This window comes from Protopterus annectens, chromosome 6.part0 (assembly GCF_019279795.1).
Source record: "Protopterus annectens isolate FY-2018-M chromosome 6.part0, PAN1.0, whole genome shotgun sequence".
NCBI classification, from domain to species: domain Eukaryota; kingdom Metazoa; phylum Chordata; order Ceratodontiformes; family Protopteridae; genus Protopterus; species Protopterus annectens.
The window spans coordinates 1081782841-1081800158 of NC_056737.1; the positions used below are offsets into that span (position 1 = coordinate 1081782841).

General features: G+C 45.4%; 1 protein-coding gene across 1 annotated transcript in view; it reads right to left on the minus strand.

Annotated features, from left to right (window-relative positions):
* NRDE2 (NRDE-2, necessary for RNA interference, domain containing) overlaps window positions 1–17318 on the minus strand; it is a 766517-nt gene that overhangs the window by 508767 nt on the left and 240432 nt on the right. Inside the window, exon 5 of the mRNA XM_044073622.1 lies at window positions 3060–3525. Within this exon, the coding sequence (XP_043929557.1) occupies window positions 3060–3525 (466 nt within the window). The remainder of the gene's footprint in view (window positions 1–3059; window positions 3526–17318) is intronic.

Below are 17318 nucleotides of genomic sequence, written 5' to 3' on the forward strand. Positions count from 1 at the left end.
ACCTTCAAAAGTCTGAGGTCGATTTATTGTTGTAATTATTTATTAACCTATAACAGGCTATTTACTGTGAATGGTAACCAGCTGCTGGCCTCTATTTCTAACTAGCCAAACTGCTCTGGTATACATTACCATTTGTGCTTATAGGTATATAGTTTATTTTCTCAACAGAAGAACAATAAATTAAGTTCTAGGGTGGCCACGGTGGTGCAGTGGTTAGCATTGTTGCCTCACAGCAAGAGGTTCTCCGGTTTGATCCTCGGCTGGGGTGCCTTATGTGTGGAATCTGCATGTCCTCCCTGTGGTCGCGTGGGCTTCCTCTGGGTGCTCCGGTTTCCTCCCACATCCCAAAGACATGCTGCAGGTGGATTGGACAATCTAAATTGGCCCTAGGTGTGAGTGCGTGTGTATGTGTGCCTTCTGTGGAAGGTTGGGCGCCGGGCTGGCAACTCGACACTGTAAAACTCCACTGCCAATCATGAGCGGACAGGTGATCCGCTGTGGTGACCCCTAATCGGGAAAAGCCGAAAGAAGAAGAAGAAGAAAAACAACAATAAATTAAGTTCACCAATTAGGTGACCTGGAGTGGTGGCAGTAATCCACATTTGCCAGGACAGAAAGCTATTGTACTGGGAAATATTACTAGGCTTCCTTGGAAAGTATTTGTGTGTGTGTGTGTGCATGTGCGTGCGTGCGTGTGTGTGTGTGTGTGTGTGTGTGTGTGTGTGTGTGTGTGTGTGTGTGTGTGTGTGTGTGTGTGTGTGTGTGTGCGTGTGTGTGCGTGTGTCTGTGTGTGTGTGAATATAATAGTTTATTCAAACTACAACTACAGTGGAGATGGGAGCCTAGAAGGCGCAGAGTGCATTGGGAAGTTGGAAAAGGGCAGTGGAACTTGGTCCAAAACTCCTCAGTGATGGCTGTTCGGTGAGAAGATTACCCTTGGTGAGGATGACACAGGTCCACAGACCAGGACAACATTGCATACTTCCCATTTGCTCTCGATGTCAAACTTGACTTGGGGAGTTTTCAGTGATCCACCTGTTTGCACATTTAGTATTTCAACTCTTCTGGTGCCAGCTGTGTGAATCATGAGACATGGATAAATGTGGCCAGTGGAGAGGATCCACAGACTATACCCCTTGTCCACCATCCCATATCATTATCCCTGCATGTCTAAGAAAGTAGGAGCGCAACACCTTCACAATCGTCTTTCTTCAGGAGACTTGGGGGGCAGACAGTCCCTACCCTGTCTCTCAAAGGAAACAGTCAAAGCTCAGCTGGACTGTCAACTGACAACTGAAAAGCAGGCTGGACCTATGTATTCCACTCATGGTGCTGCATGCCTGAGGTGTCCATTGTTAACAAAGAGTCTGCACTGGCCTTGTGCTTGCAAGTCATGCTTACTATTGGTGTGCACCTGGATCCACAAGGACAGAACACACCATACACCAAAAAGTGTAAGAACTCTCACTGAGTGGGGCATCATTGTGAGGCAATATGGCTCATAAGGACCTGTAACAGTCACCTCAACTTTTTTCTTGTAAGCTCTTTTTGGCTTGGGGGGGAGGCAGTATTTCTTCCTAATCCAGAAGTTATAATTCAACCATTGAGCTTTCACAGGGGAACTCAATGACGTGCTCCACATAAGCTGCCTGAGTAAGACTGGGCATGAAACAGTTCAACATGAGAAAGTTAATGCCAACAGCTACCACCCCCACCCTCACCCCCCACCCCCACCACCTATGCTGGCTTGCAGGGCATACTTCCCTACTGATGCTTTCATCAGCTGAGGATGGACATGGGATCAAACCCCCTCTAGGGGGACAAAAAAGAAGGGACAATAGTGTGCCACAAACAAGGCACTGTGCTAAGGAAGAGCTTTACAAGGGGAGACACTGGCTGATGCCTGACCGACTAACTCCTTGCTTTGTCAACATGTCTGCACTGACCTCGTACTGGTATCAAGAGATCCTCTCCTGATGGTTCTTCAGCTGTGGACACTCCAATGCCATTATTTTTCTCAAGGTGATGCAAGTTTCAAAGTTCTCACACATTGTACACTTGTAGTTGAGATGAAAACCTGGCATTTGTAACATTTCTGGCACTGTACTGCTCTCGCAACTAGTACTGACACTGTTGGTATTGGTTCTAGATTCTCACTGGATGATGAAAGGAACACTTGCAAGGATTTTCTTATCTAGACACTGAACTGAACACTGGGACTTTTTAATGGTATTAGTTAAGACTGGTATATGAACTGTGCACTCAGCAGAAAAGGCACAAGAAGGACTCAGCACTACAACCTAATGCACAATGTTATGACATGTGACACAAAGAGACATGTACACTCCTCCAGTAAGGGAGCTAAAGAAATTTTAAAACTGTGCTAAGATGAAGACCCAAGGATAGGAAATTGTAACAATTACCGCTGCAAATGATTTTCACAGACAGACCTTTAATCTGGTCTAGTAACTTGCTCAAAAATCAGACAGTATGCAAGATAAGGCTGTGAACTCATACCAATAAACCTGTGCTTCTTTAAATGTAGATGAACAGTTTAAGTAGACAACATTCTTCTCACGCTTCATGAAGGCATCTGAGAATGTAACAGAAATGCTTCATGTACAAAGGTGACAGCAGTCACATTTGATTTTCCTGCACTTCAGAAGATCTGTACAACTTGCAACACCAAAGTGAATGGATAAGGAAGATGAAATATGTGACTATCTGTGTTAAACATAGCTACATGTCATTAAGTACAGCATGCTGTTTGCAATGTGCTACCATCACCAACTATGGGACATATTAATAAGGCATGATGGCATAGAATATGGAAGGTGTTCGCACACACGCACACACACACACACACACACACACACACACACACACACACACACACACACACACACACACGGATTCACACACACACACACACGCACGCACGTGCACACACGTGCACACACCCGTGCGCACACATACAATAAAAAAATTAAATAAATTTGTAACCATTAATACACACAACAGGTCAAGAAACAACATGTTCATAACCAGTTAAAGAGTACCTGAAAAGAAACAAACTCCATCCAAAGCATTATATTGTCTGGATTCTCTCTGAGCTTTCTACTGAATTGTTCAACTTTAGCGATCATGGTACTGCTTATGTTCTCACTCTGCTTACCAGGCAGAGGATTCTTGTCTTCATGCTCTGACTTTCCCTTCCCTTGCAACCACAACGTGGTGACATCATCATAAATCCCCAAAGGATTTATCCATTCTGAGGTCACTGTTGTTTCAACAGCCTCATCCTTCCATTCTGGGACTGGTATGAAACTGCTCTTATCCAGTCGCTGGAAATGATCTCTACAGTAAACGGACAGTCCATCCGTGACCAGAAGTGCACGGCTGTTTTTAGTATAATACCGGTCATCTTGTTTTTGTGACTTTTTCTTTTCTGATTTTAAATCTTCCCAAATTATACTTTGTTTTCTAGAATTAATACCAAGGCAGGAATTCCCTTTTCTTTTATACCTAAAAATGAAACGTACAAAGTGAAATTTGTGATATTTTATAACAGTAATTAATAAACTGATCAACTCAAGACTAATCAAGCTACAAGTAAATCAGTCTTTCCCTTAATATGTTGAGGAAAATACAATATGCCAACATAAGTATAAGTAAAAAAGAAGTTATGTACTCACCATAATGTTCCATGTTGGTAGTCCATCTCATCCTTCATTTTTACATATGGGTTCGAAGCCGATCCTCGGCTCCGACTCGGACGATGTTCAAGCTCGAAGACTTCTGGTTGGCTCGTGGCCTTAATCTTGGGTGGCTCATTAGAAGATACTCCTAAGCACCGTGGAGCCAAAGGATGCTCTAACCCTAGAAGCCAAATCCAACTTATAATAAGTAATAAAGGTGTGAGGGGTAGCCCACGTAGCTGCTGCACAGATATGATCAATTGATACCCTGCCTTGGAAGGCTGTAGAGGTAGACAGAGACCTGGTAGAGTGAGCCTTGATCCTGTGGGGTGAGGGTCTGCCCTCCAAGCTGTAGATGAAAGCTATGCAACTCGAAATCCAGTTAGACAATGTCACCTTAGAAACTGGCAAACCCAATCTGGAATCAGAAAAGGAAACTAACAACTGGTCTGACTTCCAAAATTCTTTGGTCCATTGCAAATAGAAATGCAGCTGTCTGTGAACATCCAACTGGTGAAAACAGTATTCTGCTGCATTGCCATGATTGGGAAAGAAGACTGGGAGTTCAATGGACTGGTTCAATGTGGCAGAAGAACAAACTTTGGAGACAAACAAAGGACTGGTACGTAAAGAAACCCTCTCTTTATGAAAAACTAAATAAGGTGGTTTAATAGACAGGGCATGTAGCTCAGAAACACGTCTGGCTGATGTAATGGCTACCAAAAACACAGTCTTCCAAGACAAGTACTTTAAGGAAGCTGAATGAGATGATTCGAAAGGAGGGGATGTTAGTTTGGACAACACAAAATTTAAGTGCCAAGAAGCCACAGGTTCCTGTAAAGGTGTTCTCAGCAAGGTGGCTCCTCTCAAGAATGTTTTACATAACTTATGCAACATAAGGTTAACATTGAGAGATCCCAAATAAAAATGTGAAATAGCCGCCAATTGTACTTTGATGGTGGCTGCAGCAGATCCCTGCTGAAAAAGCTCCAAAAGGAATTCCAGAATTATGGGAAGGGAGCTGTGTAGGATCCACATCAATTTTTTGTGCCCAAATAGAAAACCTTTTCCACTTACTGTCATACAGCCTTCTGGTTGATGGTTTGTGTGAGGATAAAAGAATATGAGACACTGATGATGAAACATCATGAAGCCTGACTAGAGATGGAACTGGATCAGCCAAGCTGTCAATTTGAGGGCATGGAGAGAGGGGTGTAGCGAACCCGACATGTGGGTCAATAGATCTGGAACTGGGTCCAGGATCCAAGGATCATCCAGGAGAAGAGGCTCGAGGAAGGGAAGCCAGACCTGACGAGGTCAGTAAGGAGCAATGAGGATCAACTTGCTTCCCAGTCGGTTGGCTTTCTGTATCACTTTGGGGATAAGAGAAAAAGGAGGAAAGGCATAGAGAAGTCCCGTGGGCCAATCGTGTACCAGAGCGTCTCTGGGTGCTTCCCTGGAGGGGGAATTAGGGAAAAATAACTGCTGCACTTGGCATTGACTGGAATGGCAAAAAGGTCGCAGCAAGGTTGTCCCCATTTTAGGAAAATCTGTTCCACTATTTCCCATTTCAGAGACCATTCGTGGGGCAGCAGGATTGCCCGGCTCAGCTTGTCGGCTATCACGTTGGTTGTCCCCGGAATGTGCGTTGCCACCAGAAAGCGCTGGTAAGAAATCGCCCATTCCCAAACTCGCATGGCCTCTTGACAGAGTGGGTAAGATCTGGTACCGCCCTGTTTGTTGATATACCACACAACCGACATGTTGTCCGATTGTATTGCAATCGTCCCTGGAGGAAGAAGGTCCTGAAGTGCTTGCAACACCAGAAGCACCACTTTCATCTCCAGAACGTTGATGTGCAGATGAGCCTCATGTTCTTGCCATGTGCCGTGGACCGTCCTGCCCAGATAATGCCCCCCCCTCCCGACCTGGGAGGCATCTGTGGTCACAGTGGTAACGGGTTGGGCAGGTACAAAGGGAGCTCCCGTGAACATATTGTTGGGGGCTATCCACCAACGAAGGTCCTTTTTGCATGATTCTGTCAGCAGAATAGTGTGATTCAGCGGTAGATATTGGAACGACCACTGGGAGAACAGGAGCCATTGAAGGATTCTCATATGCAACCTGGCTAGAGGTATTAACAGAATGGTTGAGGCCATCATTCCAAGAAGCTGAAGAATCCATTTTGCTTTGACCTTCCGAAGTGGGAGAAGTCGCTGAACTTGTGAGATAAGGTTTTGTGCTCTTTCGGCGGGAAGATGAACTGTCATATCCACTGTGTCTACCACTGCGCCTATGAAAATCACAGATTGCGAGGGCAGTAATGCATATTTTTCCCAATTTATAGAGATCTCTAGTTGAGCACAAAGCTGGATGGTGATGTCCCTGTTTTGGAGAAGTAGATGCCTGGTGGGGGCGGTCAGGAGCCAGTCGTCCAAATACGGAAACACCTGGAATCCCCGATGTCTCAGGTGAGCTGTCACTACTGCCATGCATTTGAACGCCCTGGGGGCTGTGGTGAGACCAAAGGGCAGAGCACGAAACTGATAACGGCTGGCTCCCAGCCGGAAGCACAGATACCTCCTTGACGCCTTGTCCATTTTTATATGGTAGTAGGCATCTTGGAGATTTAGAGAGCACATCCAATTGTCTTTCCCTAACAACGGGAGTATCGACTGCAGTGTTACCATCCGAAACTTGTCCTTTTTCACGGATTTGTTTAATCTGCTGGAGGTCCAATATTATCCTCCAGTCTCCGGTTCATTTTGGGACTAAAAAGAACCTGGAGTAAGTTCCAGATCCTATCTGGTCTGCTAGCACGGGCTGGATGACTCTTTTTGAGAGCAACTTGTTGATCTCCACAGTTGCCTGAGACCTGTGATTGGGTGGAACATCTGGGATCTTTTTGGGAACAAACAGTGGAAGGGAAAAGGGTATGATATATCCTCTGGTAACAACACTTTGTACCGACTTGTCTTGGGTTAAATTTAGCCAGGCTTCTGGATACAAAGAGATGCGACCCCTGATTGGCCCCAGAGAAACGCAGTCAGGCCCCACATCAGGAGCACTGATAAGGCCGTCCTCGAAAGGAACCATGGCCTTGCTGATATTGCGGACCGCCCCTACCTCTAGTGCGATGTCTACCATTTCCTCCTCCTCTACCTCTGAAGGAGGATTTACTCTGTGTGTCTGGAAAGGCCCTCTGGGACTTTTTGAACCACATCTTACCTCCCCTTTGACCTTTGGGGTATGGTTGAGAGGGGATGGTAAAACGGACTCCCACGACAGAGAGAGTATTTCCTTCCTGTTCACACCGAGTGAGTGTATCTTTCACCTTGGAACCAAACAAAGAGGAACCATCAAATGGGGCGTTGGTGAAGGTGGACTTAAACGGCTCCGCAAAATTACACAAGCACATCCAGGAGTGGCGCCTAAGGGCAACTCCTGAACCCGCTGCTCTGCTCGCTTCATCAGCTGCATGAGATATGAGCCACATGGAGGATTAACTATGGAATTTAGGGTGGACAACTGAGCAGAGATCCTATCCGGGACTCCCTCAGGACAAGCACCCTGTATGGAATCTCCTAACTCCTTGAGGAGCTCCCTCTGCAACCTCGTGAAATGGGTAAGATAGTTCAGGGATCGAAATGTAAAGGCCGCTGAACTAAATATGCGCTTCCCAAATCTGCCCATCTGTTGAGACTCCTTGTTTGGTGGATGTACAGAGGAAGAAGTCTCCGCTAACTTCTTCTTCATGGCTGCCACCACCACCATGGCATCTACGGGATCTATGCGCCCTTAGACAAGAATTCTTTTCCAGGAGGGGCAGACAGGAACTTATTTGGTCTTCTAGGTACTGGCTCCATAGCATTGGGAATATCCCACACCTTCCGACTAACCAGATCCATTAGCTCGTCGAAAGGTGGAGACACCCAAGAGGCAGAGGGCTGAGACCTGAAAGCCTTCAGGTACACTGGCTCCTCATCAGAAGGGTTGACAGTGGGTCAGTCGCACCTCTGTTTACGGATCTCTAGAATGTCCACAAAGGAGACATCATCAGAGGACGACTTAGGGGACGCCTTCGACTCATCGAGGTCAGTGTCCGATGTCAGAGACTCATCCTGGGAGTCAATATGCTTCCTCTTGCATACTCTCTTCCGCAGGGGCTCCTCAAAAGGACCTTCTGGGGATGCCCTGGAAGAGTGGGGGCCACCAGCCGGTGGCTCCTGTGGCTTTGGGTCTCTGCTGTCTCTGGAGAGAGTAGGGACTGAGAGTAAAGTGGAAGCCCTGGGAGGAAGACTGCTTGTACCACTGGCAGGGGCTGTAGATTGTGACAGCACACTCCTCATCATCTTAAAAGCAGATCTCTCTGGCTCCAAAGACCGTCCCCGCTCCAAAGGGACAAAGGACCGACCAGAGCCATCGGCTCCGAGATAGATGCAAGGTCCGAGCTCACCCTGGCGGATGCACCGAGAGGGAGGCTCGAAACCGACAAAGATCGATTCAAAACATCCTCCTTGGCGTCGACAGAAGAGCTTCGGTCCCTGGACACGACGGATGGAGCCGAAGTCGGCTCCAATGCAACAGCAAGGGGAGTCAGAACTGAGGGTTCCCCAATTGGTAACAAGCACTCCGGCTCCAAAAAACTAACATGACTCGGAGGAGGAATTCCGGATGGAGACAAGACTGGTTCGAGTGGCTCCGGAGCCAACAAAAATTTAGGCAGGGCAGACGACTTGAGGAGTCTCAGTACTACTCTCTCCACATCTTCTTCTGAAAGACTCCTGAAAGACCTGAAAGATAAGGTTGGGGATCTCGACCTAGCAGGCACTGGAGATTTGACCATCAAAGGGACTCTACAGACAGGCTCTGAGAAGCAGAGTCAACTATTTGCAAGGATTCAGCAGTCGGCACCAAAGTATCTGTGACTGACTCCGAAACCACAGTGCTCTCCTTCGGCTCCGAAGACTGAGGAGTCAAGGAGGCAGGTTTTATTAATTTGGTAGGCGGCTCAGAAACACTAGCCAGTGCCAGAGAAGGCCTGTTTGAACCTTTAGATTTTGAGTCAAATCTTGACTTAGACGAAGAAGCCGAAAAAACAGACAAAGCTTCCTCGAAGGTTGGCTTCAAGAGACCCCTGAGTATCAGTTTGTTCTTTCTCTCCTGCAGCACTCTAGGTGAGAAAGCATGACAGAACAAACATGATTCTTGCAAATGGATGGCTCCCAAACAGTAGACACAGCTACTGTGGCTATCGGTCAAAGACATTTTCTGGGAGCACTTCAAACATTTTTTAAACCCAGAGGATTTGTGCTCCTTGCTATCCTTAGACATTGCAACTCACAAGCAATCAGGGGGAAAAGAAAGAGAAAGAAAATAACTGAGGGCTAGGTCCTCTAACTAAAACGGGCCTAGCCCTGCAGACAAATTACACGAGGACTAGGTCCTCTAAGTTAAACGGGCCTAGCCTGGTGTAAGATAGAAACCCAGATTTTTCACTAGACAGATTCAGTCACACAGGAGAATATTTTAAATAAAATACAGTGGAAGCAACACGAGGACTAGTTCCTCTAAGTTAAATGGGCCTAGCCCTGTGAAGAACCGGGTCTTCTAATTCAAACAGACCAAGAAGGCACAACACACACACACACACACACACACACACACACACACACACACACACACACACACACACACACACACACACACACACACACACACACGCGCGCGCTCAAGGGTAGCAAATTAACAACTGTAAGAAATTAAGACTTTAGTGGGTCCCCGCTAAAGACCACCAGTCAACAATAATCGCTTGACAGGAAATAATCAATAGGAGCCCCTATTGATTAAAAACGGCGAACTCGCCAAACATTCTCGAGACAAGAAAAAAGCAAGTGTGTCTAACTACTGAAATACAGGAGACTACTATACCAGTCACACAAAGCCACAAGGCAATTTAGGTAAATCCTAACTGTAAATAACAGCAAAAAAGGTGAAACTGCCAAAACAATTGCGCCTAACTACTGGTACACAGGATACCACTAACAACAACCACAAGACAATAAAAATAAAGTCCTATAATGTATATATTCAATAACTATGCAAAAGATACTAGAATAATGAACATTTGCAAAAACTTAGCCAGAGCCAAGAGAAGCACATCCGAATTCGTCGAGGTGGCAAATGAGATCTGGGGATTGCACTGGTGCACCATGGGATACCTGCTTAGCCACGAGCCAACCAGAAGTCTTCGAGCTTGAAAATCGGCCAAGTCAGAGCCGAGGATCGGCTCCGAACCCATATGTAAAAATGAAGGTGAGATTGGACTACCTAACATAGTATGTTCCAAATCTTTGTAGGTATCAAAAAGTACAGTTTTGTACCTACCATAAATGTAGATGTTCGAGGATTCCATTGCTGCAGTCCTTACTATTGGGTATAGTCCGCATCCAGTCGGCCCGAATACCAGAGTATAAGGCTGACGTCGGTCAGGGCGCATTAGACTGACGTCAGTACGTCAGGGTACTAATGCGCATGACCGGCGTCATATCCTCAGTCTTTTCTTGCCCCAGATGTCAGAAGACCCTAAAAAGACAAGGCCCAAAATACCTGCACCAAAACATGAACAATATATACAAAAATATAAGCAGGTAAATCACCTACACAACCACCCCTAAACACAGAAGGGAAGGAGGGAGGGTAAATTGGACTGCAGCAATGGAATCCTCGAACATCTACATTTATGGTAGGTACAAAACTGTACTATGTTCTTCGTCTTCCATTGCTGCAGTCCTTACTATTGGGTAGAATCCCAAAGCAGAGGTAAGGGAGGCTGGCAAATCATAAAGAAGCAGGAGCTGACAACATGCCTTGCAAAACAGCTGTGGCAAAACCAGCCCTAGACTTAGAGTAGATAGGAAGGTGATAATGCTTAGAGAAAGTATGCACTGAACTCCAAGTAGCTGCTTCCAAAATATCCTTAGTTGCCACCCCCCGTAGAAATGCTGTTGAAGTGGCAGTAGCCCTAGTGGAATGAGGCCTAATCCCAGCTGGAACTTCCTTGCCATGATGGGAATAACAAAATGCAATGCAAAAGCCAATCCACCTAGAAATAGTTTGTTTTGACACAGGCTTGCCCTGCGAACTCAAAGCAAAAGAAACAAACAACTGCTGAGACTGCCTAAAATCCTCAGTCCTGCTTAAGTAATAACGCAATTGCCTGTGTACATCTAAAGTATGCAAAATCTTTTCCCCTTTATTTTGGGGGTCTGCATAAAAGGTAGGCAAATGAATAGTTTGGTTTAAAGCCACACTAGAAACCACCTTAGGCATAAAGGAAGGATTAGTACGTAATGATACCCTATCCTTATGGAAAATCAAAAGGGCTCGACTGCCATAAGGGCCTGCAACGCAGACACCCTTCTTGCAGAAGTAATAGCCAACAAAAAAGCAGTCTTCCAAGACAAATATTTCAATTCAGCAGTAGCCGCAGGCTCAAAGGTTGTAGAGTAAGTTTTTCCAACACAAAATTGAGATCCCAAGCAGGAGTAGGAGCTCTACGTGGGGTCTTATATTCTTAGCCCCTCTAAGAAACTGCTTGAACAAAGGATGCGAAAACAATGGTGGGTCACAATCATAGTGAGCTGAGATTGCTGCAGCATGAATCTTGATGGAAGAGAAGGACAGACCCTTGTCCAGTAACTCAGTAAGATATTGAAGAGCCATACTCAAATTAGGCTCAGAAATCTCCAAATTCTTTGCTTTACTCCAAAATAAAAATCTCTTCCATTTTGCTGCGTACACTTTCCTTGTACTAGGTCTTCTAGCTTCCATAATCACATTTAAAACTTGTTGAGGAAGTTGAGACCTGCTGTGTTTCAACACAGAATATGCCAGGCTGTCAGAGGAAGAGAGTGAAGCTTGACATTGAGCAGATGACCGTCCTGCTGGGATAACAGATGTGGAATCAAAGGTTAAGGCCATGGAGGCTTCTGTACCAGACTCCGTAGTAGAGGGTACCAGTGTTGCCGAGGCCAATCTGGAGCTATCAAAATCATCCTTGGCCTGTCCTGTCTGACCTTTAACAGTACCTTTGGAAGAAGAGGCAGAGGTGGAAAGGCATACAGATGAAGGTTTGTCCAACTGAAAGACAGAGCATCCACTTTCCAAGCTGTGTGATGAAACCCCTTTGTGCAAAACTGTGGCAGCTGGTGGTTTAGTGGAGAAGCGAACAGATCTATGTCTGGAGTTCCCCATGACACTGTCAATTTCTGAAATACATGAAGATCCAGTTTCCACTTGTGGGGATCCATGATTTGTCTGCTTAACACATTTGCTAAGGAGTTCTGTGCTCCTGGCAGAAACCTTGCCTGAAGAGTTAGGTGCAAGCGTAGCGCAGTCTCCCATAAAATCATTGCATGCCTGCATAGAGGATAAGAATGTGTTCCCCCTTGTTTGTTGAAGTACCACATGACAGTTGTGTTGTCTGTTAGAATCAACACCTGCCCTGGAAGAAGTAACTCCTTGAAAGCCAGCAATGCGAACTGGACTGCTAACATCTCCTTTATGTTGATATGTAGATGCTGTAGTCTGGCAGGCCACTTGTCTTGTATCCACTTTACATTTAGATGAGCTCCCCAAGCAATGTCTGAGGCATCTGTCGGTAAAATCTGACTCGCCTCTGGCCGGGTCACAGAGAGTCCCTTGTTTAGGTGACATTCCTGAGCCCACCACAAAAATACTCTTTGAAGGCAAGGTATTATTTGAATGACAGTGTCTAAATCCTGGCAGTGCTGTGTCCATACATTTTGAGATACCATTGTAACTTCCTCATATGCAGTTTGGCATTGGGAAGCACCAGAATATAAGATGCCATGAACCCTAATGCTTGAAGGACTGTCTCTGCAGTCAGCACGGACTGATGAGATAGTTGATGGAAGTAAAGTGACAGACTCTTTTGTTTGTCCGGGGTTAAAAAGGCCATCTGGGCTGCTGTATTCAGTCTCACACCCAGAAAGCACATGTCTTGAGAGGGTACTAGACTGGACTTTATTTCGTTCACAGAATACCCTAGGCATCTTAGCACTGCTATAAGATATTCCAGATGCTGTAGAAGGTCTTCCTTTTCTTGAGCCAGAATCAGGCAGTCGTCTAAATAAGGATAGATTTGAAGTCCTTGTAGCCTGAAGTAAGCTATCACTGGAGCCAGAACCTTTGTGAATACTCTGGGCGCAGTAGATAAGCCAAAGGGCAATGCAGAGAACTGATAATGAGAATCTCCAGCTTGAAACCGCAGATACTTCCTGTAACTTAGCCTGATATGCACATGAAGGTAAGCTTCCTTGAGATCTAAAGTTACCATCCAGTGATCTTTGCCCAGCAGGGGAAAAGCTGTTGTAACGTCAACATCTTGAACTTGGGAATGTCCAGATAAGTGTTGAGGAGAGATAAATCCAAAAGCAGTCTCCACGTGTTCCCCTTCTCTGGTACTAGGAACATGCGAGAATAAAATCCTAGGCCCCTTTCTGACACAGGGACTGGTAGAATGATGTCCAACACCCATCTGTCTTGAGTAATTAAATCCCAATTTCCTTTGAAAAGAGACAGTTGTCCTTCCAAAGGAGCTGCCAGACGAGAATCTACTGGCAGTTGAAAAGGCAGGTCATTGGGTCTGTTTACGAAAGGACTGACCCCTGCCCTCACCAGAAGTCTGAGCAGGTGAACTCCTGTTCTAGGCCTAAAAGAACCTTGAGCCCTGCCCCTACCACGTCTAGACCTACCCCTAGACTGGGAATCATAAGCAGGATATGTCCACCCCTTAGCAGGCCAATGTCTACTAAACTTGGTGGCTGTACCTGCAAAAATCTTTAACAGTTTGCATAGACTTAGCTTTGTCCTCCATTTTCTTTAAAACTGCTTCCACAGGTGAACCAAACAACACATCAGACTGTAAAGGAGCATCCAAAATCCTTGTCTTAACATGCTCAGCCAAATTTTGATCCCTCAACCAGGCATGCCTGCGAAGAACAGAACTAGTGGCAGCCACCCTCGAGGAGGCCTGCACAGCATCAAAACCACATTGCAAAGAATGCTTGCCCACTTGTTCAGACACATAAACTAAATCCAGCAAGTCTTTACAATCAATACCTTCCGCCAAAGCATCCACCTTAGATTTCAATCGTGAAAGGAGATAATTTTGATATTTCAGCATGTGAAACTGACAATTCAACGCTCTCATGGCTAGAGTGGAAGAAGTATACACTTTCTTACCCCACCTATCTAACGCCCTTGCCTCTTTGTCAGTGGGAACAGGATTTTTAACCACAGAGGCCTTAACACCTTTAGGCCCCTGAGAAACAGTTTCTGGGTCCGCCCTAGGACTCTTAAACAAATACTTATGAGCTTCGGGCACCCTATAGTACCTATCAGGTTTAACAGGAGCAGGAGGCAAAGAATCAGGGTTCAGGGAAGCCTCTGCAAAAACATCTTCCACCACATTCAACACAGGAGGTATAGCTAAGGGCCTATGCTGGGGTAAAACAAGAATTCCCTAAGCCTCTTCCTGGAATCAGAGTAATCCTGGCCTTCCCATTTAAAGTGCTCCCTCATGGAATGCAGAGTCTCTGAAAATGAAAAATCCTCAGGAGGAGAAGCGGAAGGAGTGGCATCATCCACATCAGAATCAGAATAATGAGGATACTCCTGCAAATCTTCCGCAGAAGATTCAGAAGCCCCTGAACCCTGTTCAAAACTGTCAAACTCTGGTTCCACTCTAGGCCTCTTATCAGGAGGGCCCATAGAACCTCTAATCATAGTAATCAAATCTTCTGCCATTTTAAGCATATGTTTCTTAGGTACAGAACCCGAAGGCTAGGAGAAGCCCCTACTGAAGCTGAAGTTGGCCTACCTCTAAAAGAAGTTTTGGCAACAGAAGGAGAGGCTCTAACTACTTTGGGAAGAGAGGGAAGAATAGTTACCTGAGAAGCCCCCTCAGCCTGGCCTGCCTCCTGAGAGGGTACATCCTGTAACAGTAAAGTTTCTGCCTGAGACTCTATAGAAACTCCTGGCAAAACCTCTGGCTCCACTGAGCCATCTAAAGAACCCACGTCTGGGACTGCCGGTTCATCAACCCTAGGCTTCGCTGTTTTGTCCTTGCGCTTCTTGGATGAAGCGGGCGTCGGAGCATCCGACGGCATTTTATAATTGCAACGCTTCCCAAACACTAATCTGGCACAGTCTAACCTCCTCTTAATAGTGCGTTTGTTAAACTTAGCACAAGAGCGGCAACCAACAACGTCGTGCTCAGGCCCTAAACAAGGTATACATAATGTATGGTAATCCCTATGAGGTATTTGTTTCCCACAAGAAATACAGTTATACACTTTTTCTGACATCCGGTTAAATACTGAGGCAAGAAAAAACCAAAATGTTCCCCAACGGGGTACTTAGCCAACTCTGATTCGGTCTGAAACTCCGGTTTCGGAAATATTTCAGAACGCCAACCTGCACTCGCAAAACTGCTTCTGCATCGGATCACGCGGCAAAAAAGACTGAGGATATGACGCCGGTCATGCGCATTAGTACCCTGACGTACTGACGTCAGTCTAATGCGCCCTGACCGACGTCAGCCTTATACTCTGGTATTCGGGCCGACTGGATGCGGACTATACCCAATAGTAAGGACTGCAGCAATGGAAGACGAAGAACATCTTTAGTTTCAAAGCAATGCATACTCTGAAATCAGCAATGGTATTAGTAACAGCAGTAGTAGTGATAGCAATAACAAATGTGTAAGTGAGTTTATTTTCCCACTGCTCTTATCAAAAAAGAGGGGGAAATTGTTCCACGGATAAGATACCTGCTTAGTGGTGTTGTAATTCAGTCATTGAAAAGATCTACATTCACCAATATCCTCTTTTCTTGGAACCACAGTGTGTTTTCTTTATGTGGTGTCAAAGGGATTAACTCGTTCTAAACAGTGGAAGGAGCTGACAAATAGCACTTTATTTAATGTTAGGAAAAGAGGTAAAAGCTAACTTGTGAGGTCTACCAGAAATACTTCTTGTGCAAGCATCCCTGATTTTTTGGTTTATATATTACACCTCCTCAATCAAAAAACTTCTTGTACAACTAAAATCAACACCACTGGCTCCTGACAACATCCTAGTCAAATATATCAAAACTGCAGCTGACACCCTAGCCTGCTCTATACCAATCTTAATCAACCGCTCTACTGAAAAATGCTATGTACCCATACTCTGGAAGTCATCCTATATCTTGCCACATAGGTTCATCGGTAGGTACTAGGCTATTGACCCTAGGGCCTATACAAGCCTAGCCAAAAAGGTACCCTGGCTTTTGTCACACAAGAAAATTATTTTCCTTTGCCCCTGTCGAGCAGAGCCACAGAAGTGATCCCCAGAGTGAATTTCCTATCTCCCATCCAATCATCAAGATTTTTCTTGAAGAGTGCTAATGAAGAGCTTTGTTTGATATACATAGGTTGTTTGTTCCAGAGTATGGGATGTCTCTGGGACAGGAATCTATCCCTCCAGCATGTTCTGTTTATTGTGGTGACAAGGTTGAGGTCCCTAGAGCATGTAGCTTGGAGGGATTGGGATTTCTTTAAGTGGAGCATGTCCAACAGCTCTGGGTTTGACATAGCTTTGTATGTTAGGCAGAGATCGCCTCTGAGTAGGCGATATGTGAAGGAGTAAAGCTGGAGTTTTTTGAGATGGTCTGCATATGGCATCTGTTTGACGCTGGTAATCCTCTTTGTGAGGTATTTCTGCGGCCTTTCTAGTTGTTGTAGATGTCTTGTGAGGTACATGCCAAAAGGGGCGTTGTACTCTATAATGGGTCTAATGAGTGATGAGTAGAGGGGGAACAATTACCTCTTTTTTCCTATAAGAGAAAGCTTTTGTGATGAGGTGTGCCACATAGAAGGATTTCCTAACTACTGTGGCGATGTGATTATCAACAGAGAAACTACTGTCCACCTGTGTCCCAATGTCTCTTATCACACTTTCGGTGTTAAGTAGATCACCTCCTGTGTGGTAGTTCATGGTACAGAGTTTTTACCAAAATGGATGACAATGCACTTTTTGACACGAGCTTGAGGCCATGGCTTTGACACCAGGCATCTGTCATTATAGCTCCTAGTTTGCAGTCATCTGCAAACTTTGTAAGCCAAAGATTTTCTGTGTTAGCCTGTACTTCTGACAAGCAGATTCCAAACAGGAGAGAACCCAGGACTGAACCTTTTGGTACTCCACTTGTCACTGGTCTGAAGTCGGACTTGGAGTCTGCTACTTTCACAGTGTGTGGTATCTGTTAGTGAGCCAGTTGGCAACCCATCTTGTAACACAGGGATTTATACCTAGTTTAGTAAGTTTATCTATAATTCCAGAGTGGGGAATGGTGTCAAAAGCCTTGGCGAGACCTAGATAGGTTGTGTGAACCACCTTACCCTCATCTACTGCTTTGAAGACAGCTTCAAAGAAGTCTATCGGGTTTAGGAGGCATGATCTGCCTTTTATAAACCCAAAATGGGTGGTGTCCAGAGTTTGAAGATTACTAATGTCATTGTTTATAACTTCCATGATGATACGTTCCATAGCC